Below are 27,927 nucleotides of genomic sequence, written 5' to 3'. Positions count from 1 at the left end.
TGAAAGGCAAAAAAATAAAATATAAAAATTCTTTGATGTCGAACCAAAAAGATTAAAGTGCAAAAAATAAATTGAACAGAGCGTAAAATTAAAGGAATTGTCAACCATTAACTTGTCTGCCTCCAAAGGAATGTTTAGACCTAATACAAGTCCACTCTATTACGTTTACAACATATACGTGAGACCGTTTTCTACTCAGTTGACTCTTTCTCTGGCAAGTCTAAGGTACCGGAAATAGTACAGCAATACCTTGAAATTTCATGAAGTACATCGATCCATCCATGACTCCGTTTTGCGACCTACAAAGCTTACAACCTCAAGGTAAAAAGCTCGAGGTGCTTTGATAACAGGTAGTATGCATAAAAAAATAGGATAAAGGATCTAGATCGTTTTCATAGAATCGTAAAGGTACTGTCACATGATTCAAAAAAACACACTTGCACTTTATTTTACTCTTAACAAAAAAAAAATAATAAAAGTGACTCAAATCTTTCTTTGAAGTTAAAAGCTTTTAAACTTTATACAAATCTAACAATTTTTGTGTTGTTTCATGGTAGAAAATAAAATAAAAATTATTTAGCTTTTGTCAACACTGCAGAAAGTTGTTTCATCAATTCTTAAATTTTTTGCTCAAGAGAAAACAAGTTGTGACGATGTATCAAAGTTTAAAAAAAACTTCTATTGAATTCTAATAAACAACTCGAAAGCTCTGAATTTATACCTTATATAGAGTAGATTTCACAGTAAATAAGAAATTATTTCCCACTTCTTCTTGGTCAGTTTTTCAATGAAAAAATTCTCTCTGCAAATAAAAGGATACTTTTTCTCTACTAAAACTAATCAACTAATTTTAAAATAAACATTTTTTTATACTTTTCTATAAAATTTAATTAAACTAAGAGACTTATGTAATAAGGAATAAAAAGTCCTCTATTAAATTAATATTCCATTGACTTTTGATTTTAAAGCTTCAAAAAAAAAGTTATCCTCTAGAGAGATAAATTTTTTTTATATATCATAATTTGAAAACAAAATAAAAAGTTAGGATAAGAAGGAATGATAAAATTTGATGTATAGTTCAGTAAGAGACTTGAATATATAATTCTAGTCTTGCTCACTTAATCACAAGTGTACCTGTGATACCACGAATTATTGTGCATGATGGTAAATTCCAGAGAGACATAGAATACCTGTGCCATTCCCCGGAAGGGTCGTCGCGTTGCGCGCGACTTAATTTGATAAGCGATGCTGCTCTAGGATTGCAGTAGTAGGAGTTGAGCGTGCAGATTATGTAAAACGAGCTTTCGACTGTGATTGGTCTCGTCTGAGTGAATATTTGTTCGACAATCGACGAACGTGGTTGAACGTCAAAAGCTGCTGGAAGCTTAGTTCTGTTGAGAGCTTTATGACGTTTATAATCAGCTCAAGTATAAATTATTCACATAATGTAATTTACATCGCTTTACAAGGAATTATAAATTACATTTTGAATTTGGTAAATATTGGGGTTTAAATTTCCAAGTGTTCCTTTTAAGAAAATAAAATTTAAATCAAATCAGTTGGGTTACTTTTAATGAAATCAGGAAGTATTTAATTTAATTCGAACGTTGATCAGAAACAAACTCTTGGTATGAACCAGTTTTGTATTGTAAAGAAAATTCTCATCAGGTCAAATGAATCCGATGTAATTTTCTGTATAATTAGAACTCTAATGTTAATTTCAATTTTATTGTTAAACTTTATTGTGTAGCAAACTTAATTATTTAATTCTTACTCTTACGTTAAGTTTCACTTTACTACCAGAGCTCTAACATCATCATTAAATTTTATTACCAACCTCTATTTCTTTTTTTATTATTCTCTAAAAAATTTTTTTTTATAAAAATTACTTCAAATCACAATTTTTATTTTTTTTAACATCTTGGATTAAAACAACTCCTCTACCTATCATCATATGAAAGAAACAATTCTAGAACACAGTCACTTTAATAAAAAAGAATATGTTAATACATTGTGATGGTAACATAAATTTTCTAAATAAAAAATATTTTATTTTCAAGTATGAATAAAACATGCTTTCTGTAAAGCGAAACATTTTTTTTTTTTTTTTAATTTTATCTCGCCTACTATACAATCACTAAACACAGCAGTTTACTTGAATAGAAAAAACAATAGCATAGAGAACATTAAAAAAGCCCACGAGAAAAAATAGGAAATACAACAACTGAAACATAAATTTTCTCTCATTAACACCTTTTTCATAATTCTAGTTATTAATTACTTGGCTTGCTCGTTAAACATCACATTGGATTTATGTTTCATGTCTCCCGCAAAGGCTTTCCCTTTGCAAATAAGAGAACGATGAGCACACACATTTATTTAGAAACCTTCAGGGAGTGTCAGTGGATCTAAAAGAGAAGCTAATATACAACTCTTGCTTTCCATCATCTTCGCGCTCTTGTGAATTCCTTCATTCCTTGTGCAGCTCACTAGTGTATTGCTACTATATCATTCCAGTTAATAATAATATCATTGAGAACTTGCCAGGTAGATTATGCATGCAAGACCTCGTAAAGATACTGTTCCTTTGTCTTATCTCTGAGCTACATGCAACCGGAAGTCAAAGAACGTCGTCATCCACAAGGGCATGAACATGCGAAGGCCATTTTGTTGGATTTGAGACTAGATTAAAAACATCTCACGAGTCATAAACGATCGTTTTCACACCTTTATAAGCTCAGGAACTCTTGGTGGTATTAAAAGACTTTTTAAGACTCTTGAGATTTCTTTGAAGATCTATTTGTGCAAACAGATCAAACGATGACTTAATTACACATATCCCATACTAGAATAAACTACTTAATACAATTCTATCAAATGACTAATTGACTTTTTAATTAATCAACAAATTTCTTTTCTCTAATTCATTTTTGTATTTAACTCAAATTCACTTATTCGTGGTAATCATCTTGATTTATTAATCTGTTGGAATTTAAAAAATTAATTAAAAAGATTAAATGGAAAAGAGTGTAAATACAAAAATTTCTTAATGTACTTGATAGCAGAAAAATCTCGAAATTTATGTGAGCTTCTTTTCTAATTCCTTTCAAGGGAAAGTAGAAAAAACGTACTTTTAAGCTTTTCTTTGTACTACTATGAGCCTTGATCGCACCACTGAACAAGAGGAGGCCACAGTAATGCGCGAAAATGCCAAGAGGGATGAAATGTTGTGGAGGCGCGAAAAAAACACTGAAATTACGAACTCGAGAAAAAACAGCAATCTCTGAACCCGAAAGCCGCTTTATGTCGATTATGAGAGCACGATTTAACTTGTGTTTTTTTTCTCTCTCTTTCCTTTCTGATATTTGCTCCTTATTTTTTCACTAAGACCAGTTTTATATTGAATCCTCTTGTCTAATAAAACGCCCTTGGTAGAAAACCTTGATTGTAAACAGACAAGGTCAAAGAAGTGAAATATTGTGAACAATTTACTTGATTAATTCTATATAAGAAAATGAAATCTTTTTGGGAAAAAATGGATGAATAAAAAAAAAAAAGGATAGTGAAGATGAATGGTGAACAAAAATACTAAAGAAGGTGATTGAAATAGATAGAAAATGGTAGCAAAAGAAATTTTCCCTGTGAGAAAGTGGTGAGAGCCAGAAGGTCCGTCGGATAGAGGCAGCTATCTTTAGAAAAGCACAGCTTCATGTACGCCACAAATATACCTACATCGCACTTTAGACGCGTGGCACAGTAGCACATGCGTGTCGTATCGCGGACACTGCGTGAGCTTAGATCTTGAGGAGAGAATAGAAAAGAGAAAGACGTCATAACCAGACGACTACAATCATGTTCATCGTTTTTCTGACTGTCACTATAAATTCTTCTAGTCTATATTCAGTCTATTGTTTAAACTTTGGCTCCATTATATTAACAGACCACCACCTGGCTAAAGATTCATAGAAACTCAACTGTGTTTTTATTTATATTCAACGAATTCACGTAAAATTTCGTCAATTTTAAATTCAGTTTTGACTCATAGGAAAATGGAGCACTGTTTGTCTATTCAAATTTGACAAGAGTTTGCTAAATCAAATTTTATTGTTTATTTTTGAATTATTTTCAATTAATTATTTGCGAGTTCATATCAACCATAATGTGCAATTAATTAATACTATATTAATTAATCGCATGGATGGACAAGAGTATTAGTCAACAATTAAAATTAAATCAAACAATCCTCATCTTGACTTCCTTTTAATAAAATGAAAATAATCATTCCTCGAGGGTCATTTTATTGCTGAAATTCGAGAGAAGAATAACCAAACATTTATGTAAACCACAAAACAGCAAAAATTTCAAGCACACCTTTTTTTTAATATTGTAGTGCAAGTAGAGAAGGTCTTTTCACCAAAGTAAGATGAAAAATATTTTGTTTTTTCAACTTCTAACCGTGATAATGTACTCAGTTTATTTTTCGGCAAGTACTTTTTTCTGTTACTCACGTCATAAAAACTAACACAAGCTCGGGTAGTTTAAGTAAGCTAACTGACCTCTTACAAAAATTTCCTTGACTTGAGTATCTTCAGAAAGTTTACATTAATGAAACGTGAAACTTTATCCTACTACAATTGTCAAGTAATATAGTATCCTAAGTGAAATCGTAGCTTGATGAAATTCCTACTAGGAAACTATTCTTCTCCATATGTAGGTAGACGTAGACAATATGTGTTACAAGATTCAAAGACTCATTTAGCGACCGCTTTCTATTCCATTCGTGTAACTTCTCGAGCTTGTGTCCCGGATTAGTTTGTGTAATCCCGCTGAAAGCTTTTTGAATATCCAATCGAATTTGAGAACTTATTTTATTCTGAATAAAAGCCTTCAAATTAGAGTTAATTCTTCGAAAAATATCAACTTTCAACATTTAATCTGTCAACTTTCTAATTTTATTCCGTAAAAACCACACCTCACAACAAATAAGTTGACTTATATTCTATTAGATGTACTTTTTATTCTACTTAAAAAGCTCAACTTTAAAATTTTAAGTCTGAAATATATCCATAAATTCAGAATTTTTTTTCTATCTACTTGTGGTTGTTTTTTTCACTTTTTTTCTCTTGGTGCTTTTACGATGAAAACTGTCTGCACATTTTTGGCAACCGTTGTCACAGGTAAGTATCTTACCGCAAGAGAGTGAGAATGAGTGAGAGAAAGAGTAAACGAGTTACATTACGAGCTATTAAAAGCAACCGCGTGGCTTCTTAGCCATCTCATTTTATCTTGCTCTTTTCATAGATATCAGAGTTTCCGAAAGCAAATCAACGTTGTATTTTTTATTTATAAATTTATCTAGCAATAAAATTTCCACTTGACACATTGCAAATATAAATCATCAACCTTTAAATATTTAAAGGTAATTTTATTGAAAACTCGGTAAACCCATTCTGAAATCTTGACTTTCCAATTCATTCTAGGTCTAGAAATTGAGTAGTCTTTGCTAAATGAACCATCGATGAAAAGCCACAGCAACGTCAACGTTAAATGTACTGACTTGGTGAGAAGTGACCCAATTTCCTGAGCCATTCTTGATCCTCCAGTAAGCAAAGACGTCGATCATAGAATGGTGTTATCAATGCGCAAGATAGGAAGGAACTGTACGACATCAATCAATCATTCCACCAGGGATCCAATACTCTACTAAAGAATAAATAATTCCAAGTATATCTATGCGAAACTTGATGGATGTAAAGCTTTTACGTATAAAGCTTCCGATTCTTTTGTCTGCAATAGTAATGCGAAAAGCGTATGGAACTCCAGACACTTAGAACTTCGATCCATCTATATCTGCCAAGGAGGTGATAGAAGATTCTAAAAACATTAACCAAGTAAATGATCGTAAAACCAAAGAAGCTACTGTGAATTGATGGAGAAACTTTCTAAAATAAAATTCTAATAAATCATGATTAATGATAGTTAAATATATATATATATATATATATATATATTAAAATTCTAAGATTCAATACAATGACCTGATAAAAAATTTAACATCTTCATTTTTGGAGTAAAATGATGAGAAATAATTTGTTGTTGGTTTTTTAATATGAAAACAGGTGATAATATTATTCAAAGTCAGACTGTAAATTGAAAAGTTCTCAGTAGCCAAATACTTGTCTGGGTCTGAAGTACAAAATTAGCCTATGTTGAATTAATCGTCTACATCACATCCAAGCGTCAATCAAACATTCTACTGACTCACTATCTGAGATTTAATTCAATAACAAATCAATCGATATACTAGTAAGTTTGACATTTGTTTTCAATTAAATTCATTAATGTGTGAATCAAGTAAAATGTAATGTAAAAAATTTCAATTAGTATAATTATACATTGCTGATGAATGTAAACTTGAATGAAAATACTTGTGTGTAGATAGTGTACTATGAAAGGAAATAAATTCCTTAATGGGCTAATTAGTGCAGTGAATTATTATTGAATGAGATAATTGGAAAGTTCACTTTGGAATATGCTAATTTCAGATGTTATCTTCATTTCAACTTGTTCATAACAGATATTACTATCATATATCCAATTATCTTGATAAAAAAAAAGACTGTCAGGTGAATGTATAATTAAAAATCACAATACAGAATATACAAATGATTTTGACAATAGAAAAAAATGTTGATATCTTCTTTTCTGATAAATATAAGAGTTGCAAAAATAAATGCAATTTTATTTATAAAGATTTATATTTCATGAAATGTTAGATTTTAAATAACACAATTTTTGAATAAATTTTATTATTTTTTTGTGTTTAATTGAAAACTCATTCACTGTGCTTTTTTAATTCATAAAATTTATAAAATTTCAACAAGATTGTTAAAAACTAACAACATTCCAAGTTTCATTGTTATAAAAAATGCCGAAATAATGATCACATCACACATAATTACGAATTTTCGTTCTAGTTGAGTTAAAATTTAGCAGTAAAATATGAAAGAATAATATTCTAAAATTAATTTACAGAATAAATTTAAACAGCAATAATTAAATCACATCAAGAACTTGAAGAAAGTTAAAAAGCGCGTTAGGTAATGAATTTAAAATTTTGTCTACTGTGTTAAATTAATCTGAATTTGAAATAAATTTGAATAATTTCTGTTCAGTATAGCGATGATGAACGAAGAGATTTAATGACTTCCGTAGCTTTTAAAGTAGTGGAGAGCAAAGATGAGTACCAAAATATATAGAGCATGGAAGTTTCGAAGCAAGGGCTTATAAAGGGTGCGAACAAGGTCTATTTCATTCAGAGAGGGTTGTTGAGGGATTCCAGGGAGTAAGAGAGGCGTGGCTTGAAATTGCTCCGCAGTGACACAGTAACGACTTATCGACTAATCGTCAAGTCTACGTGTGTGCCGCACTTTCATCTCTCTTCTGCTTTTCTAGCTCACAATCCTTTACGACTCTATCGTTAACACGTACAGAATTACATCGAGCAGCAATTGAGGTACCATTTAATTCACATCATTTAACTTTAGGACACAAAAGGAGCCACTAGAAAAAACAAGGTGTCAACTTGGAGAAATAAAAAAGATTAAGAAGACCAAGAGAATTTTTAAAGCCAAATAAAATTGGCCAAAACAACAATTACCACGCCGAGTGTAAACATTATCATTTGTTGAATTTTGTCATCTAATTTCTCTGAAATTGTTGTGAAAACAAATTTTACCATGGCTATTAAAACAAGAAATACTACCATAAAAACAGCAAAGCCTAGAAAAAATATGGCAATTTGTCGACAAAAAAAATAAATAAATGAAAATAAAGGAATTGAATTTGTCAATGTAACAAAATGCCTTTCACTTTCCCCTATAATCAACTTTATGGTCTAATCATTAATAAAGTAATGAGCCATTCTCTTAATTGATTTAAATGTTTCATTTACAGTGACATAAATGTCCACTTAAGAAATACTTTTGATAATAGCATTTAAATGTTTATCGCATAAAATTAATTAGCGGAAAATAAGCAAAGTATATCTCAAAATAATCGATTAAAGAAGAATTGGTTTGATAGCTCGTGAAAGGAAACCCTCATGAAATTTGGTGGGTAGGGAAGTGCTGTTGGGAGAATGCCAGAAGAACATTACCCAGTGGTTAAGACTGACGGATGTGCGCATCAGCCCTACAAATCAGGATTGAAGTAATTTTCTGAAAAGACGTTGGGAGTCGAAAACAATAGATGGAATATACTCCATTTATTTTAGGTCTTATCTTACAATAAATGATTAATTTAAACTTCTATATGTTATAAACTTATGAAAAGTTTTCCCTACTTTACTTCCTTATCTTTTTTATATTTTTCTTGCCTCAATGCTTATCAGGAATGGACATGGACTCATCGAACTTACTCAGGATTATAAGTCATTGTCAGAGTAAATGTTAGAAGAAAGAATTACTGCTGCTTCGATTCCTATAACGAGCTTCCACTTTAATCCACATAGAAATTGTAAGAACGGGTTGAGTTATACGATAAAGAAAGTTAAGGAGAAAAAAAAAAGATAAAGAAGACAGAGAACATCGACCATCAATTGGCAAACTCGTACGAAGAAGTTGGCGCGACGGACATTGGAAAAATTCTTCGGCCAAATAATGGCTTCTCCAGGCATATAAAAAGTATAAAAGAGTCTGACAACTGTGCACAATGTATATAAAAATCAGCTTTCACCTCAATGTCTTTTCTCGAATGACCACTTCCGACATTAGGTGTTATTTGTTGGACACCTGCCAAAACCAACTTCATGGGGTTTATGAGGAAAGAGTTGAAGAAGTTTCTTTTAAATTATTGCAACATCATTTCAACATGCTTCAAAAAATGCCAATTAAATTTTGATATTTTTAAGCTTTATAATTAGTAGTTAAAATACTTATTTATTATTATTATCATAGCTATCATTTCGTAATTTATCGTCAACATTGGATGACGTAAATCTCCCCTTGAAGTAATACTCGGTTTATTAGAAAACTTTAGGGTCGCATGAAAGGTAGCTTTATCACTTCACCTGCGGTATCCATAGGTCTCTATAATCGTGTCTCAACATCTTTGTGATAAATTTCATATTTATTATCTCGTTAAAGCTCTTCTAGACTTGACCTTTCGAGGAAGCTTTTATTTTTGTTTTAATCTCGTAGAACTTTTCTACAAGTAAGTTTAAAACTTGCACGTCATTGAGTAAGAAACAAACAATACTAAAAATATAACAAAGAAGTATTTAAAATATTTATATAAATAAACTATTGAAAATGAAGAAAAAAAATGTCTTCATAATTATAAGAATATTTTTATACTTTCCAATAAACGCCACTCTTAGAGTATTTTACATATGTTTTATTTTTAATTAATATAAAAATTTCATCTATACTCATGAAAATATTTATATACTCTAATTTAAGATAATCTCAAGTTAAGTAATATCATTAACAATATTTTAAAAAGCTATAATGCTAATATTTAATTAATAAATCACAAATTAATTTGATTATCATCATTAAAATTCCAACTGATCGTCTATATTTAGTTTTTGCGTTAAAATAAATTGATTTAAATACATGTACGCTTGTTTAATATATTAGTTAATTAATTAATATCGTTAATAAATGATCAATTTATTTAATATAGGTGAATATAACAAGACAAACAATGGCTATAATTTATGCGAAGGGCTATCAATAAAATCAATCGTGTCAAGGCTGTATAATTTTTCGAGATACGTTCAATATATAACTCAGAGGCGACGAGTAAACGCAAGTAGATTGGTTTCTCAGTGCTTGCGCATATCTTTGGAGTTTAATTCAGCAGTAAGAGCATCTGAACACGCCAAAGTAGTGTACTAGAAAAGACTTTCCCCAACTCATTCGGTCATGAATCCAATAAAAGTGTTTTACTACACGATATTGAGTTACGTTATCACGCTATGCTTCGTTTTACTCAATTGAATTGTTCATAAAATAATAAATATAATATTTTCTCAACAGGTTATCTTATTATCTCATTCAACCTTTCGAGGACTACTCGAGCTTTAGCTGACATCTTTTATTCATTTTTTTCAATCATTTCTATTTTTTTTTTTAAAGAAATAAGTAAATTATATTTCATGGTAATCATTAAATTGTATATATTTCTCTCTTATCGATGATAATTTTTGTTTGATAATGGCTCCATTTGTTGGCTACAATTCAGAAATTATCTTTCCCATTATCAGATCTTATTTGCAATAAATTTATTATAATAGTTTGAATAGTATTTTAAAATTTTAAATTTATCTGAGTTTTAATTATAACTCTTAGTCTTGGATCGATTGATTAAATTGAAAATTCAAATCTATGTTTATGTCATTGTGTTGTTTTCTTTATACAGTAATATCAGAGTGCCAATTTTTTGATATTCTTTTCCTCTAGCATCAATAAATTAAATTACATCTCAATAAATCTCCACATTTTTGCTATTTTCTTATGTGAACAAAATTTTAGATGTATCTGATGTAGTTATTGATATCCAATATCGATATTCAATGTTCTAAAAAAATTGACAGACTAATAGATGCTTTTAATATTAGTTTAGTTCTTTTATAAAAATTGAATCATCAAAGGATGTCATGACCAATAATTTAAATGGCTAAATATTTCTGTTGAAATTAATATTTACTTCTGGTAAAGTAATGAATGTGTATTGCTGGGCGATAAATAGTGAATTTATTCAATGAATTGGATTGCTCATAAATGATTAATTGTGATATTACTTTAAAGAATTTCAGCTTAATCGAGTGATTGCTAAAATTACCATAACTGAGAATTCTATTAGTATTGATGAGAATCTATCATCTACCTCTGTTGATTATGACTAGGAATTTTATCCAGAAATGTGGTAGGAATAAAGCTAGATCTACTGGTGGATCATAAATCGATAGAAATAAATAAGAGTTATAAACAACGAAATGAATTTATACCAAGCGTTGCACGAAATATACCACCAACTAATCTGATTGTCAAAATGCACGTGATCAAGCGGATTTCATTCTGATAAACTAGATGTATCAAAAATATTCTAAAATCTTCTCCCGGAAATCGATTCGCACCGGAAGTAATAAATTTTCAATTCAATTCATGCGGTAATGCTGATAGTAAAACCACCAACGTTTGCAAGAGTTGTTGATTCTAAATGACGATTAGAATATCGTGGCTTTCAGGAAAGTCACAATGTAAAATAAATATGTATATTTCTCTTCCATATCTATTAATAAATGAATTCTATTTCTACAGTTTATGCCAAAACATGCAATCAAATATTATTATAGGAAATCTTAAGGGAAACATTACTAAGCTAAAATCTTGATAGTATTGATCCAACAAAAAAAACACAGTAATTCTATAATTTTTTATGATGGATTTCTATACAGAAAGAAGTAATAAAATAAGAAATGATTTTTCCTGAAGAAATATAAAGATATTGAACATAAAAAAAAATATTGAGTATCAAATATCAAGGTAACAATTTCACTTTTTCCTACAATTTTTATTTCTTTTTCGCAAACGAGTCTAGAATTTTATAGAAGTAGATTTTACGAACCACGAGGTTAACTCAGTTATCCTAGTATCACAAAAACAATATAACGAAAAAAAAAAACAATCAAATGAAATATATTTCTCAAATAATAACTGGGACAATATTTGAATAATAGTATCCCACAAGTTCTATGATCCATCTAGACTTCAAAAAAAAAAAAAATGAATCCCATTAAAAAAAATTAGATTCATCTTTATTATTAATTAATTAGAAAAACTATAAATTTCTAGCTCATTATGTCAAATCGAAACCCGATAACTTAATTACCATTATCAATGAAAAACAGTTTTCAACAGGTCTAACTCTAGATTAAGAAGATAATTGTATCGAGAATATTCTCTATGCAAGAAATGATATCTGAAATAAAAATAAGAAAAAACTGATAAATAATAAAAAAAATAACGACTCATATAATTGCTCATTGTCTAATAATGACTTTTTCATGCAAATGAAAGCAATAAAATGGAAAAAATATCACGCCATTATCGTATAAAACCAAAGATTTTTTATTATCACCAAGTAAAGATAGAACGAATGGAATGATGTAAAACCAAAAAAGAATATATAGTTGGTTTAAAATTGTTCCACTTGACCTGGTAACTTTTATCAATAAAAATTAATTATTGCTAGAAATATTTTTGTCATTTTGATCATTTTAACACCGATCACTCTTAACCTTGAGCTTCAGAAAAAGATACTATTTAAAAGCATTTAATACAATGAACGTTCGCATTTTCAATGTGAACTATTAAAAATATAGATTAAAAAAATAAATCAAAATTTAAATGGATTCCATGTGCAAATAAACTATTAGATTGAATCAAATGAATAGTAGTACTACAATAACAGCATTAATTACCAAAGGATATCGAGTACAATAGCTCTAACATTAATTCCTTCCTTTATTATTAGGCAATAACCAAATGTAATTGATCGACTATTTATAAATAGTGCAGTGCATGTGCAGTATATTAATCAAATAATTTAACGGCAGCTCTCATGTAAAGCAGCATCAAAAAAAATATTTTCTACTGTGTGTGAAGTTGAAATAAATTTATTCTGAACAATCAGATCATCAATAATGAATAATAATATGTCCAGTAATTATTAGAAGAATATAATTAATATTTATTTTTCTGCTAAAAGAGTAAGAGCTGAATTAATCACTGAGATGCAAAGATTTTAATAAGGTCAGTGCACAAATTAACCATGTCAGTAACAATATTACTCTACAGTTTGTCCTCATTGGCTATCAATTATCTTCAACGTGAGTGCACACGAGCTCTGATGATCCTATCAATGTAGAAAATCAGTTTTATGTTCGATAAACCGCAATATCGATCTATGGATTATTAGGTGAAGCCCAATTCATAGTTTTTTTTCAAGGGTATGGGCAGAAATGAAGTCTATTAAAGTATTAGAATATTTACTTGTATTATCTATCACAAACTCAGTTAGTTGCATAAATTCTTAACATTCGCTGAATTGTTTGATGTAAAACGACTCTATTAATTTTAAATTGGGAATAAAATATTTCTAGAATGATTAACAAATATATTGAGAACATCCTCCTAGAATTCAAATAGTTTAATAAAAAGAACAAGACCTTTTGCAACAATTCAATTTATAAAAGGTCACAATTCTTGTCGAATAAATGAAAAAAAGAATTGGATGGAAACAAAAAAACAAGGATGAAAATATCAAAAATTTTATCAGCTTGAAAAGGAAAATCTGAATAAAATGAGAACAACGGAAATCACTGGTACTCTGTCAAAATTGAAGGGTCAATATGACATAATAATTTGAGAGCATTTTAGATATTAAATAGAGAGTAACAAAGGTCAACCTCAGGGGGTTATTGAAGCAGTGATTGGCTCAGTTCCAATCCTGAAGGATTTGGAATCCCTTGATAGCTTTTAGGATTTCACTGAGACATAGGCTTCATCCTTTATATTTTGACTTAGGCGGTATCTCTGTAATAGCAGAAAAGACTGAATGATAGTTTTGGAGATCTTTGAAGATGTTGACCTGAATTACACAAGATATCAAGAAATTTATATACTATCTGTTGTTCTTACTTAGATGCCATTAGCAGAAGAGCTTTGTTATCATCAGTTATTTGGTCAATCTCAAGTTTCTTTGTCATCATAGTGACTCTTGACATAACTACCATCCACCAAGCTTGATCATATATCACTGAGATTCCATCTTGAAGTGAAAATTACCATTCAGAAATTGAAGTTTAATTGCTCTAAAGTTGTAGACATAAATAAACAACAGCATGTCGATATATTGAAGATACTATCATGTATTTTTATATAATTATAAAAATGTCATGAATAAAAGTAAACTTATCAATTATTTCAGTGATTTTTATTTAGACAAAAGTTATTTTGAAAATCAGCAATTGGGTCACGCTAACTTTTATTATTTTTAATCTGACTCTATTTTCCATCACAGAAATTTGTAATATAAGTTGAAATAAATCATCCAAAATTAATAAGTATTCCATTATTTATAGTTGATATTCAATGAGATATTTTGAAACATTATATTTTAACTCATAATTCAAATCAGAAACATTAAAATCTGATCAATTTAAAGTTAACATCAGCTTAAATAATTCCTTATTACCATTGAATTGACATTTTCTTTTTTTTGTGCATGATTGAGTTATTTCAGAAATATACTTGTTATACTTGTATAAAATAGAGTTATGAAGAATGGTATTAAAGAGCAAAAAAACCTAAATGATAGAGTGTATAAGAAGAAAAGTGTACAACAGATTTAAGTAGACAGAGATTTTGAATTCTAAGAGCGAGCGAAAAATTGAAGCAATATTTTATCTAGAGCAAGGAATATTGTATGCTAGAAACTCATATATACATACATACATATGGTCTATTTTTCAAATGCATCTTTATTTTTAGCAGAATAATGGATGCATTCACAATTATCATCATCGTGAAAACAAAACTTTCGTTTACAGATAAAGTGTTACACTTGAACACTCTCTTAATGGAGAAAAAGAAAAAACACAACAATTTTGTGACAAAAAAAGAGTCTGACCATAAAGTCTACTAAAAGTGGCAGTAAGAGAGACTTAAAAAATATTGGATTTAAATAGTAATAAATTCGTATATGAAAGAATGAATATTTCATAACGTTAAAACCCTAGTCACATGGCACGTTTTATTTTTTACGAGCAACTTTAAGAGTTTCTAAATATTCTGGAGAACTGGAATATACGTTTCAAAAGGTAATTCAACTGTCCAGAAAGTGTTTTCATCAATCTATAATCCTATTTTACAGTAGCTCGTTCTAAAAGTCATTTTATATTTCACTAATAAATAAAAACAATTTTAATGATGATGAATATTATTTATAGACGAATGTAAACAACAATATAACAAAAATACCAATCGTCTATTAATTAATGATTATTACTATCTAAATGACACTGACTGATGATTCCCAGTTGATGTAACTAATTTATTCTAACCTAAAAATACAAAACTCTCAACAATTAAAAATAGCTGACAAAACATAAATATAGAGAATATAAGGTTTTTGACCTAAAGTATTATTGTCAACATTAGAACTTATCACATCCTTATTTTAAACTCACTCTCTCAGATAGTATGCAAAGTATCTGAAGTCATGAATCTATTCAATTTTAAAAAGTTTATTAAAGTTACAAATATTAAATTAAATATGACAAAGTTTTTTTTTGCTTAATTAATTAATCACATTAAAGAAAAATAAACTCTGAATTTTCCTGACGTAAATAAGCACAAATTATTTTAAAAGTATGATCATATTTTTCTACCTCAACAGAGAAAATATGGTTACCTATATTTTAATCCATTTTGCAAAAATCTAAACTTCAACTTTTTGAAATTCCTATCTTTTTATCTGGCAGAAACAGACTCACATATGATAAAAAAATAAAAATGAAACAAATATAATTTTCCTCAGAGTCAGTTTCAAGGTGGATGAAATAAAAAAGGAAACCTAGAAGGGCAGGAGAAAATAACTCCATAGAAAAATATCGCAGATGTAAAAATAGTCTAAAGAGTGAGCTTGAAATGACGGGTATATGCGTAGAATGAACAGGGTAATACTGAAGGAAGCAGCTATATAAGAAAAAAAAGTCTTTAACGATGTAATACCTGATATAAGGGATAAAAAGAGTGAAGGCGTAAAGACTTCATAAGGGAGGGTTTCAACTTCAGTAGCCCAGTGACCGCAATGCTATGGCTGTGTAGTTTTTCTTATAGGTCAACGTATACACCTGTCGACGTCAACACGTCAGCATTTAAACAACAGATAGTTCTATAGACATTAGTACGTCATAGAACACGATAGAGGCATGTACAACAAACGAACAACGTCCAGTGTTAACCGCATGAGACGATCATAAACTAGCGTGGATTTACACCCCTTAAGTCTTTGTGCTTATGACACTATTAGACGCAGAAATAACCCCACATATAGCTATACAATATGTATGCAAGAACGCCTGCGCCTTGGATAGAATAATACATCACCAGGTCCATGTATTATACAACATCAGTAGACACTTGAATTGCCTTCTGGCTTTGGTGTATATGCTTAAATATACGCCCCTTGGGGATGTGAGTCGACAGGTAAATAAAAGAAAAGTAGTATAGCAACGGTACAACACTCACGAGACACATAAAGTCCACCGCAAAATTTGCATTACCATCTCTCTTATTATAATATTATTTATTTTTAAATCTGCTGTTTTTAAATAAATTTTTTTCTCCTTACTATTTTTATTCTTTACTACCAAGCAATTGTTCCTTGAAATTAATGTTAATTACTAAGGGTTCATTGCAAGGTTTTTTTTTATAGCTATAAATACTTCAGAGAGCTTTATTTTAATCATGAATAAGTAAGGATTAAACAATAAATACTTTATCAAATGTTTGATAGAAAAAAAAAATATTTCTATCTTTGAAGAAACTCAAGTACTGATAGAAATGAATTGATTAAAATTCTAGAAGACCTTGTATTGAAAATATTTTAAATAGTTTTATTCAACTTTATAAATAAACTATTTAGAAATAAATTCATTTTAATTCAATAAAAATATATTGTAGCTATATCTGGAATTGAAGCCTGAATTATTAGATAAAGGATTAAAGTGATTTAATCAAATACCTCTTATTGATTACCGAAGAGATTAATAATAAAAAATTTTATTTATACTTAAATTGATGCGTAAAAAAACTTAGAAAATAACGTCACTTTTTATGAATAAAACCGCTTTCTCAAGTACACACACGTGAATTGAGAAAATATTCGAGAGATTTAGATAGAACAAGTGTGAGATAGAGAAGACTAGACAAGCAAGAGAAGCCCCGAGAACCCTACAAAGCACCTGTTGATCCTACGATTAAAGTTTGAAGGAAAAGTGACCATCAGTTAAGTGGACATGAGAAAAATGGAATTATCGAGGTGAGATGTACATAAATCGATTACTCTAGAAGAATAATGAGTAAATTGGACAGATAAAGTGGCAATCTTGATAAGAAGAAGATTCTTATTTACATATTTATGATGCACATCTGTTATTTTAACGATTATCCAATAATGTATCAATGAAATTACATTCTATCTTTTCAATTTTTCCGCGTGTTGCAATCAAAGGTGCAAACTGATTGTCAGCTGTCCATGCAAAAACGTTACAAAAATATCATGACATAGATTTTACTCAGTTTTAAAAATAACTATTATATATATGAGTAGTTTTATTTACAGTCTGATGAGCTTTTACATCGTATGTTTCGATTTTTTTTCCTCTTTATAGGAAACTGTATGTATAAATTAATCAAGAAATAAATAGAGCATCTAAAAAACTAAATACTGATTCATTTTAATGGATTGAAAATATCCATTTACACGAAATGAAAAGAAAAATATATGACTATCACTATTTATTCTGATGTACACGAGAAAAAATAATAAACATCTCGCTGACAACGACAATCCTCTTTAAAAAAACTTGTGCTGAAATTAACTTTCAGAATGACATCTACATGAATTTGTATCAATTAATAATGTCTATTATCTATGTTCATGAATATAAATTCATAAAAAAAATTTATATAACAACGCTCGAGTATTTTTTGCCATTATTTTTATCTAGTTGACTATTATCGTCTTTTCATGAGAACAAAAAAATTTGAGTTTATGTTTTGTATGCTAGAAAATTTTTTTAATCAATGGAAAGCCTACTAATTCAACACAAAAGCAAAATAATTTTTTAAAAATAATAAATTTGTGTTATTTTGGAGTGATGAAGCAAATTAATTAACTTAGTGTTATGATTAATAAATGAATTTTGACGAAATTAAATTTTGTTTAGTGAATTTTTGTGGAAATTCTTATCACAAGCCTAGATCATAATAATAGGCATGATAATGAGTGCATTGTTTTGGCTCAAAACCATATTTGGGAATGGTCAATATATCACGACACCTACTACGGGAAAGAACCTATTATCTCATGCTTAATAACATTTATATAAATTATGATACATAAAAAAACTCACCCCAATGTCGTCATTGTGACGATAGTATACCAGAATGCGGCAGGAATGGAAGTAAAGTTGGTTCCCTCGACGTTTTTCTCTGCATAGAACATGACGGTGGCAAAGATGATGATGGCCATGGCGAGGGAAAACACAAGAAACCCAAGTTCAGATGCGCATGACTTGAGTGTATACCCAAGAATTCGAAGACCCTGGGAATGACGTGAGAACTTGAAGATACGGAACACACGGAAGACCCTGAGGGTAACAAAGGCTCCGGAGACGTCGTCGTTGTCGGTGAGGCCAAGGCCAATATAATACGGGAGAATAGCCACGACGTCAATGATCGACATGACAGATCTGGCAAACTTGCATCTACTTGGAGCAGCAAACAACCTCAAGAGATACTCAGCGGTAAAGATCATGACACATGCAGTGTCAAGACAAAAGAAAACAATTTTATATCTTTCACCACAGGATAATGTTCCAGCTCTACCAGGACGTGCACCACAAGGTACAGTCTCAACAACGTTCGCCAACACGCTGACAGCGATAAAGAACCCTGTGACATAATAAAAGACAAGAGCTGCAGTAGAGATGTGAGGATTTTGGAAAGCTCTCCACATCTTCTGCCTGATATCTGTAAGCTGTTGGAGATTTTGATCACCATTTTCACTTAATTTATCATCCATAAGTCTTTCAGCATTTTCGCGTTTTCTATCTCGGTAATCCTCATAGCAGCAATCTCCAATGACATCTGGTAGGATGCCGAAGAAAGCAAGCTCTTCATCATAACTCGTGAGGCACTCATGCTTCGGGTAATGCAGCTTTCCCGTTCTGTAGTAATTGAGTATGTGACGGAATATATCAGGATCCCGATCGAAAAAGTACTCCTTGCTGTCCTCATCATAGAAAAACTCACGTTCATTAGAGCCGAGGAGAGTGTCGGGATACTTCTCGAGGGTATTGCGCCAGGTTTCAAAACGCCGTCCACTGACATTGATCAAGAGTTTCTCATCATCAGCTTTACGCCGATCTTTGGGAATTGGTGGCGGTGGCAGTGGATGAGTAGCGATCGGTACCCAACCAATTGCAGCAGCTCGGGCGAACGGCAGCCAAGCTGCCACCGAGGCCATATTCGATGGTGGAATAACGCTCCTCAAGTTTTAACTTCGTAGCCTTCAAATGGTCCAGCGATCACTGAGCTTTATTCAGCCAAGAATCGCCGGACAATGCGCACGCATTAACTTCATCTCTAGATCACAGTCACATTGATCGATTTATTATCACGTTTTTATGCTTCACTAAATGTCTCTGTTCGTCTTCCTCGTTGACTGTCTTACAACAATGCCGACGACGACGACGGCTAAAAATTCGTAATTCATATCTCGACATTCTCTTCCTTTAGTAATCTGAGTTTCTAGTACTCACGAGGACAAACACGACCTCGAGTACGAGCACGACAAGAACAGCCGTACACGCGGCACCAGCGGCCAATCACGTCTTGGCAACGTGCCGTCCACCATCATCGATACTCAACGCGTACTCCGGTGTCTCAGCACACAAAACTTTTTTCTCAATTTAAAGCTTATCTTCTTTTTACTTTGTTTCTTTCTCTTTATACCTTTGACACTTTACTCTTCAACATCTCTAGCATTTATTCTCTTCCTTTCTACATGATCCCTCTAACTCCTTTTATCCCTTTTGAGTCTTTGATCGTTGTTACGTTCTCATCTCCTGACAATTTTCTTCGTCAAATATTCACTTAGCTGACATTTACAACATCGTTAAAGTAAAACTTATTATCTCCGAAACTGCACTTGACGTTCATTCTAGCTGATTATCGGTCAGCAGCATGTCTTGTTGGTTATTTTCACAGGCCAAAATTAAACAAGACGATTTCTGGAATAATAAATCACTTGAATCAATTGTTGAATGTTGATTTCTATAATTGTTTTAGAATTTTAAAATGTCCACACTTGTTTTGAATGAAACCTGTCAACATTCTTCCATCTGTAGTCGTTCAGCCCGGATGTCCTAGCCTTGACCGACGCTAAATGCCGCTCACTCGTATGGTCACTGAAGCTTCAGTGTATCTTTTGCTCCCTCTTTCCTCTCATTCACCCCACTCGTATATACTCCGGAGCTTTATCACACACTTTGTCTCTAGTATTCCCACGGTGCTTTCGCTAGCCCGTGAGAGATCGCACTGACGCAGAGCCGGACACTCAAGCGCGCGCGTAAAAGACCCGAGAGCTTCTCTAGTTTGATCCCTCCTCCACTATCCTTCTCCTCCCCTTGATGGACCGCTGCCGGCAAGCTGCGCTTTCCCTCCCTCGAGTTCACTTGTACAATACTCTGACGTAGCTGCCGACTGCAAGAAGAGGAAAAGTCACGAAAAATGTGCTTCCACTCTTGCTTCTCTACTTTGTTTCTATAAAAAAAAATAAATAAATAAATAAAAAAAATTATAAATACGAGACCTTTTTATTTTTTTTTTACTGTAAAATATCGTCTGACACGTGTCAAAAATACTCGAGCTTACAGAATGGTTGATCAGTCACTTGCAGAGTTTTGACTCAGTGGGAAAATATACGAGAGTAAAACCCGGCTTCTTGGATGTGCCTCCTCACACGCTGATCCGTGACGAGCCGACGAGCCACGCAACGCGGACCTGCCTAGCCAAAGTCCAAATTGATTTTTACGGGGACGGCATCAGTGGCGACGCATGGCGTCCCGACGCCGCAACGTTCCGTTACCTGGGCAACACTCGGCCCAATGACGTCATGCGCTGCCACCCGATTTTCCACCCTCAAGAGCTCCTAGCTCAAACATTCCCTATGTCAGCGTGTACACTACTCGGTCACTATATCCTTCCTCAGCTTCCATCGTCTCAAAAAAGACGCGCACCCATCGACCCTTATGGAAGCCTCCTAAATTTTCTTTCGTACTTCAACTGTCTTTATATACCTATATATTCCCTATCGTATTCTATTTTTATACCCTACTCTCACAATTGAACATGCTCCTGTATATAAATCACGACCATTTTCCACCACCAAAGGAATATTTCCACTTAATCTTCAACTGTCTCTCAGGCATAAGAAATTTTTTAACTGTGAAAAAATAACTGCTTTTTTTCGGTGGTTGTACAGAGAGTAAGTGAGTGAGTGATGGAGAAATCCCTCTGTATTCCTATTGACCCAGCTAGAATTAGCAACACCCTCTCACACGCCCTTTGCTTTACTTTTGACCAGCTCTATCTTCGAGCGAAAAGTAAACTTATACCACTAATGAACGCGAGGAACAACCTCGAAATACAAGTGGCCTTTCATCGTGGCTGCAATACCAACTCGAGGGTCATGAGGCCACAGAGTCAAATAGTAGTACTCTAAGCTCCACACTACTTATGAGAGCTTCGAATTATACAGCAAGTATTTTCTTTTTTTTTTCTTACTTTTTATTTACCTTAAGTAGTAGCCAGTCTGGTCCTCACTATTTATATACATTAAACGTGTAGTTAAACATTAATAAATATATGCACTTGTACACAAATACATAAAGGGTTTCGACAAATCTAAAAATAGATTAAGAAGTTTGTAAACATTGTAAATCATTCATGGAGAGTAATCATGAATCTAAGGGATGTTGAAAGAAAATTTTCTCGACTCAGGAAAATCAAAAGATTCTTTATTTTAAAAATGAAGTAAAATAAGAATGTATTTGGAACGCCCTTTTGAGATTCTTCAAAAATTTGGATTTAGTAAAAAAAAAGAAGAAAAAGGTGATTCGGTGATGAGCGGTCGTGCGAACTGGGTTAACAACTTGAAGATTTAAGAGCCCTGCATTGTCCCGTCTCGTCATTGAGTAAAAAAAAAGAGAGACTGGTAATAAGTGAAATGTTAGGCAGACGTTAATTTAGCTAGAGCAACCCTCGTCTAACGTATCGTCATATTATTCTAAAGCATACAACTCTCCACCTATTTCGTATTCTTTCATCGAGAAAAACCCACCACTATTCTGATTTCTAGTCAAGCGAATGTAGAAAATTTTCTTCTCATAAAATTGCTTTAATCCACTGAGGCTTTCGAAGGGTGCTGCAATATAATACCTGATATTGTTTTATTTACGCTAGAAAAATCTCAATAATCCTATAGTAAACTCCATAAAACTGTTAATCGACTAAAAACCCTCTAAAAAAAGCCTCGGAAATATTTATTAATAGACGAAAAATATTCAACCATTTTTTTCAATAAACAGACCGATAAATTTTGTGTAGGAAGGTGTAGAAATTTTTTAATGATAAATTTTCCATTTTAAATGTTCGTTTTTATCAATGAAATATACTTTAAATACCGAAATGATGAAAAATTATTTTCATTCATCAACTTGTTTCAACAATGTGTATTTTATTTTATAATAAATATTTGATCTTCACTTGAATTAATATTGATTCAATCGATAAAAGCTTTAGTCACAATCTTTTGCAGCTAAATATTTTATGCAAGATTCATATGAATTTATTGGCTTCATAAAAGAGAAATTTATTAGATAGTTAAATTAATATCGTCATTAAATGACATTTTTAATTGCACTTTCAATAATAGATAACTTCTTTATTTTTTTCTTTATCATTTTCAGTACTGTATCGATGAAAAATGTTGAAATGACAGATAAAATTTATCTAGAATGTAATAAAAAATTCTTTATGGGAGCAATCATTAAAGTCTGACTTTTATTAAAATAATTGATTAAAAAATCTATTATGAAACCTAATTATTATGATTATTAATAAATAAAAACTACTAGCCCCTTTTATTTTTGTCCTATTTACAATGAAATACAACAAAAAAATCTCATCCGAATTTTAGTCTCAAGTGAATGTCATAAAAAACTTTTATCTTGCAAAATACATGTATATGTATATATGTTTTGATCATTGCTCGAAGCTTTGTCAATAGCTTTCGACCAATAAAGCATAGAAAAGTAATAAAAACAGGTCGCCGTAGGCAACTGAAGAAAAGGAAAGTTAAATGACACAATACTGCACGGCTGTCTTAAACGAAATCTACTTACTGAATGGTATCATATGATGGTACCCATCCACTACTGTCAAGCATCCTCTTTTTTTAATTCTGTCTTTCTAAATATCTTGTGGTTAAAAACGAGCGTTACGGTTTGGTTGATTTGGAATGATGTAAATATATTTAAAAAAAAAGGGGGAAGTTGACTTTTTCGTCAGGTGGTTTTCGTGATTATATGTTATACTTTTTTTTTTTATTTACCCATTGTTTTAACGATTATTCTGTCAACTACACGCAACACTAAAAAGCTCTTATGCAAATTGGATGTGATAATGAGATATAAAACTAAAAAAAATCCATAAATGTATTAAAAATTTTTTCATTCAGTATATGTCTGTCTACTTACGTTCTTTATTCACTTCAATTCCGATCTGATGAAAATTCTATCGAACTGATGATGTAACATCAACCGGAAGCAACTCTTTCAATTTTGATTGCTTTGATCAAAACTTTGAACTCCATCTGCTAAAAATTTCTGCATATTGCGGAACCATCTGTTTTTCACGATTACTTCATTGTTCCATTTATTTATTTTTCAATAAAGTACTGAAAAATTTTTCTCTGAAAATAATCAACAAATAAAAATTATTTCCAAAAATTTTCACCATTTGTTTTAAGAGATAAAAACTATGTTCAATTGAGCAAGACCTATAAAAATGTTTAAAAAATACAATATTAATATAACTTATTCTATTTTATACTAAACTAGTCAGAACGTTTAACATTGTATTAACTTATTATTTCTACAGTAACACTAATAATAGAAGTTCTAAAAAATATAAATCCTAAGTTAAATTCTAAAATTATAATAAAATATAAATAAAAAGATTAATTAATTAATTAAAACTATACAAAAATTTTTATTTAATAATGCAAGCAAATAATGTTAAAGAGTATCAAGAACTTAACTAATTAATTAATTAACTCAAATTCAAATTGTACATAAAGACGATTTTTATTTTTAAATACTTTTTGGACATCGATACCTTTGTGTTTGTGTTGTGTGTAAACAGTATTCAATATTAATGAATTTTTTTTATAATTCTATCTTCCGATTGTTTACATTTTAAATGATCTCACTCAATGAGAGTAAACAATCGTGTAGGCGCTATATGCATTTATTTATTCGGCTGTGTATTTTTTCCTTCATTTTAAGATAATTAAAATGTTTTTTTTGAGGAAAAAAATGTATTTGTAACCAATTACCGAATAACCAGTTTAATCAACTATAGGAGTATTTTGTATCTCCTATTGTTCTTTAATCTTATTTTAATAATTATTTATTTCGTACTCATTACACGCACAAAATGAAAATCGTTCTAGTATGAAGTAAGTATAAAATCCATTCCCACTCACTCAGTTTTTTTTCTAAGAATATACTTAAATAGGGTGGATCAATAGATATAAAATTGCTTAGACTATGACTGCACAATACACTGACATTGTGACATCAAAAAAGTTTTTTGACGGTCAGTAAAAATTTATTTTTAATCACCTATTGTTCACTTTGATTTCATCATCATCTCTTTTTCAACTAAGAATTCGTTAAATGCCTTGAAAATACTTTTTTATGTTTAAAAATGGAAATACATATATGTTATTGATATTATTAAATTCTTATATGTTAAAAAAATTATTAATTATTTGGAAGTTAATTATTCTTCATTTTAAAAATATTTTAATATTAGTAAAAGAACTAGCTTTCAATTAAACTATTATAATTTTTAATAATTAAATAATAAATATTTGATTATTTTATCATCTATTATTTTTACTACAATTTGTTTTAGTGATTTAGAGATAACTTTAATTGCATATTGAAACTGTACCTCAAGGCATATAATTTTTAACCAGTAAAAATATTTATTGTGTTTAAAATTCGTTAAATATCTAAAAATAAAAATAGAATGGAAAAAAATATTTTTTTAGCTATTTGTTTTTTTTTTTTTCTTAAATGTGCGCGTCACAATCAATTGATTGATAACAAAAAAGTATTACTCTTTTTATTTCCTCTGTGGAACATTTCCTTTGATTTATTCACCATTCTTCCATTCTCGCATGTTTTATTCGTACTTCATGCCATATAATCACACGCGTATACTCAATTAATATTTTTTTTCAATTTTATCCTATTATTTATCTTACTCATTCAGCTCTCCTCACACGCTGAGTTTCACTTTAATGACATATTAGAATAATATCAAATGGTCCAATGCACATATTGACCAAATATAAGCAACAATATATACACATTAAAAAGCATTGTTACAATAGAAATTGTCAACTATTGGAAATTCTTTGAGTAAAATAATAAAGATAGGTACAGAGAGGCGTGTGTGACATTCAACCCTTTCAATCTCGGTCGTTCTCAACGTGTGACTTATCAAAAGTTTTATAAAAGCCATTGGCAATCATTGTAAAATGATTTTCTTTACAAATTGACACAATTACTTTCTCAATATTATTAATCCGTTTGTTTTTGCATTGATTTTTAATTTATTTCATTATTATCTCGCTCAACAACACGCCATAGAGGGTGATTAATATTAATTACTCATAATTTATGCATAAACATTAAATTATATTTTTTTTTAAAAGCCTCAAAGTTACCACGCATCTTTTATACATCAATCAGTTTTTATTTAATCCATACCATTTGGCTTTCTTTTAAATCTTAAGTTATCTCCCTATACATGTAAAAAAAATTATTCGGCAAAGCTTTTTCGAGTCTTGAATAATTATATAAAGCCATTAATTTAATAAGTAATCGAGCATTGCATCAGTAAATATGTTTTTTTTTCAAGTGTTATCTTCAACTCAATACTGCACTTATGTTTTTAATAAAATTCTTTCAACACTCATTCTTATTTTTCATTTATTTTGCACTAAATTATTTATTATTCGTATTCCATACGATATATGCAACATTCAATTCTCATTATGCTTACTATTATTTTTTTCTTTTAATATATTACTTAATTAATATGAGAGTCAAATATTATTTTATTCTATTTTTGTTAATTATTTTATTTTATCATTTAATCATCATTAAGTAGGCTCATATTGATCATCACGAAAACAAATCCTTGTTTTTTTTAGCCAAAACACCAGTGGAAGTGTAATAGGTCCCTCATTGTGGGGTTAGTGTGAATAGAAAAAGAGGCCAATGATTTAATGTCCAAATATTGCCACAAAGATTTACACATTAGGCAATGACATAAATCTTATGTCCAAGGAAGATAGGAAAGTTCAAGTCAATAGTTCAAGTAAATGACAAGTAGACAATAGTCAATATTCTGCGCTCATTTCATGACCAGAAAAAGAGAAATCGTTGATTGTTCATCCGTCATTTCATTCGCATCTAATCGAGATCCATCGTAAAATTCGAAATATTATCGCGACATATTGATTTATCACTTTTTTTTCTATTACATTGTTACACAATATTATATACGTACGAATGTATAAAACCTCAATACGACTAATTGGAAAAAATACGAGACACCAAGTACAGTAGACATACTTTATAAAAAACTTCATATGAAAAATATTTTTAAAAAACTACGAAACTTTATGACAATAATACTTCATTTCATCAAGGAAAGATAAAAAGTACTTATTATTATTATTTTTAGTTATTGGAGCGTAAGAATAAAAATTTAATTAAGATATAAGATAGATATTAAAAAAAAATAATACATAAAAATAAATATAAATTGACAATCTGTTAATAGATTGTTCTATCTTATTTAAATAATTTTATGAATTTTTATTTTTTGTTATGCTTTTCATTTTTATATTAATTAAAGGATGACTACTGTCTTTTTAATCATACTTGGTGACTCAGTATAAAAAGAGAAAAAAATATTAAAAAGAAAAAAATTATTATTTATGTATCTACTTTGCAATGTCGAATTAAAGATTTACCATGGCAATATATTTAAAATAATAACAAATTGTTATTTTTTTTATCATTATTTGTAACTATGGTATAAATAAGCCATTGTTTGGAATTTAGTTGAAAATAAATTTAGTAATACTTATTACATAAGAATAATTTTTTGCTTTTCACTTTTTTTTTCTCTCACTATAATTGTAGAAATATTATTTATTATTACACCCTTCTCGATAAATATTAACACTGATTAAGCTTCCAAGCGTCTAGATATTTATTTTTTGAAGACATAAAATTTGATTTTTACGATCAGTAGTAAAAAAAAATATATAAAAAATGTGTAAAGCTATTTCTTATCAATTGCACATATTTATCAAATTTACGTCTTCAGCAACAAAAATCAAATCAAGCTTTCCTGATCTAATATTCCAAATATATACAATTGAATTTTTTATTATAATTTTGTTTAAATTCGTAATAATTTTTTCAAATGGAATTAATTAATCAAAATAAATTTTAGATAATAAATACCTAAACATATAAAAATTATTTTGATACTTGGAGGCATAATTATTGTGCGTTGTTATAAAAAATTTAAATATTGTATAATTTAAAAAAAATTCTAAAAATGGTCATTGATATTCGAATCATTGAATTACTAGAAATGTAGTTGATTCCACAATACCGAACTGTATAAATTATGGCACATCTAGTGACGACTATTGTCCATTACTTTTGACCGAGGCAATAATTAAGAC

The 27,927-nt window shown here is 30.1% G+C and overlaps 1 protein-coding gene across 10 annotated transcripts in view; it reads right to left on the bottom strand.

The window, feature by feature from the left end:
- The window catches only part of Shal (Potassium voltage-gated channel protein Shal), a 66,846-nt gene extending 42,984 nt beyond the window's left edge, over positions 1-23,862 (bottom strand). For 6 of the 10 annotated variants that reach the window (XM_035088697.1, XM_035088688.1, XM_035088696.1 and 3 more), the window contains exons 1-2: positions 20,736-20,870; positions 18,212-20,624 (exon numbers count right to left, since the gene is read on the bottom strand). In XM_035088697.1, coding sequence (XP_034944588.1) covers positions 18,212-19,326 — 1,115 coding nt within the window. In that variant the 5' untranslated portion in view covers positions 19,327-20,624; positions 20,736-20,870. The other 4 variants (XM_035088692.1, XM_035088689.1, XM_035088690.1 and 1 more) reach the window with 4 other exon arrangements.
- Positions 23,863-27,927: the final 4,065 nt, after the last annotated feature.

Source organism: Chelonus insularis, unplaced genomic scaffold (assembly GCF_013357705.1).
Source record: "Chelonus insularis isolate UGA/USDA-ARS -01 unplaced genomic scaffold, ASM1335770v1 contig_568_pilon, whole genome shotgun sequence".
Lineage (NCBI taxonomy): Eukaryota > Metazoa > Arthropoda > Insecta > Hymenoptera > Braconidae > Chelonus > Chelonus insularis.
Note: the sequence above shows the minus strand (reverse complement) of the source record. Positions and strands in the feature narration are given on the sequence as shown.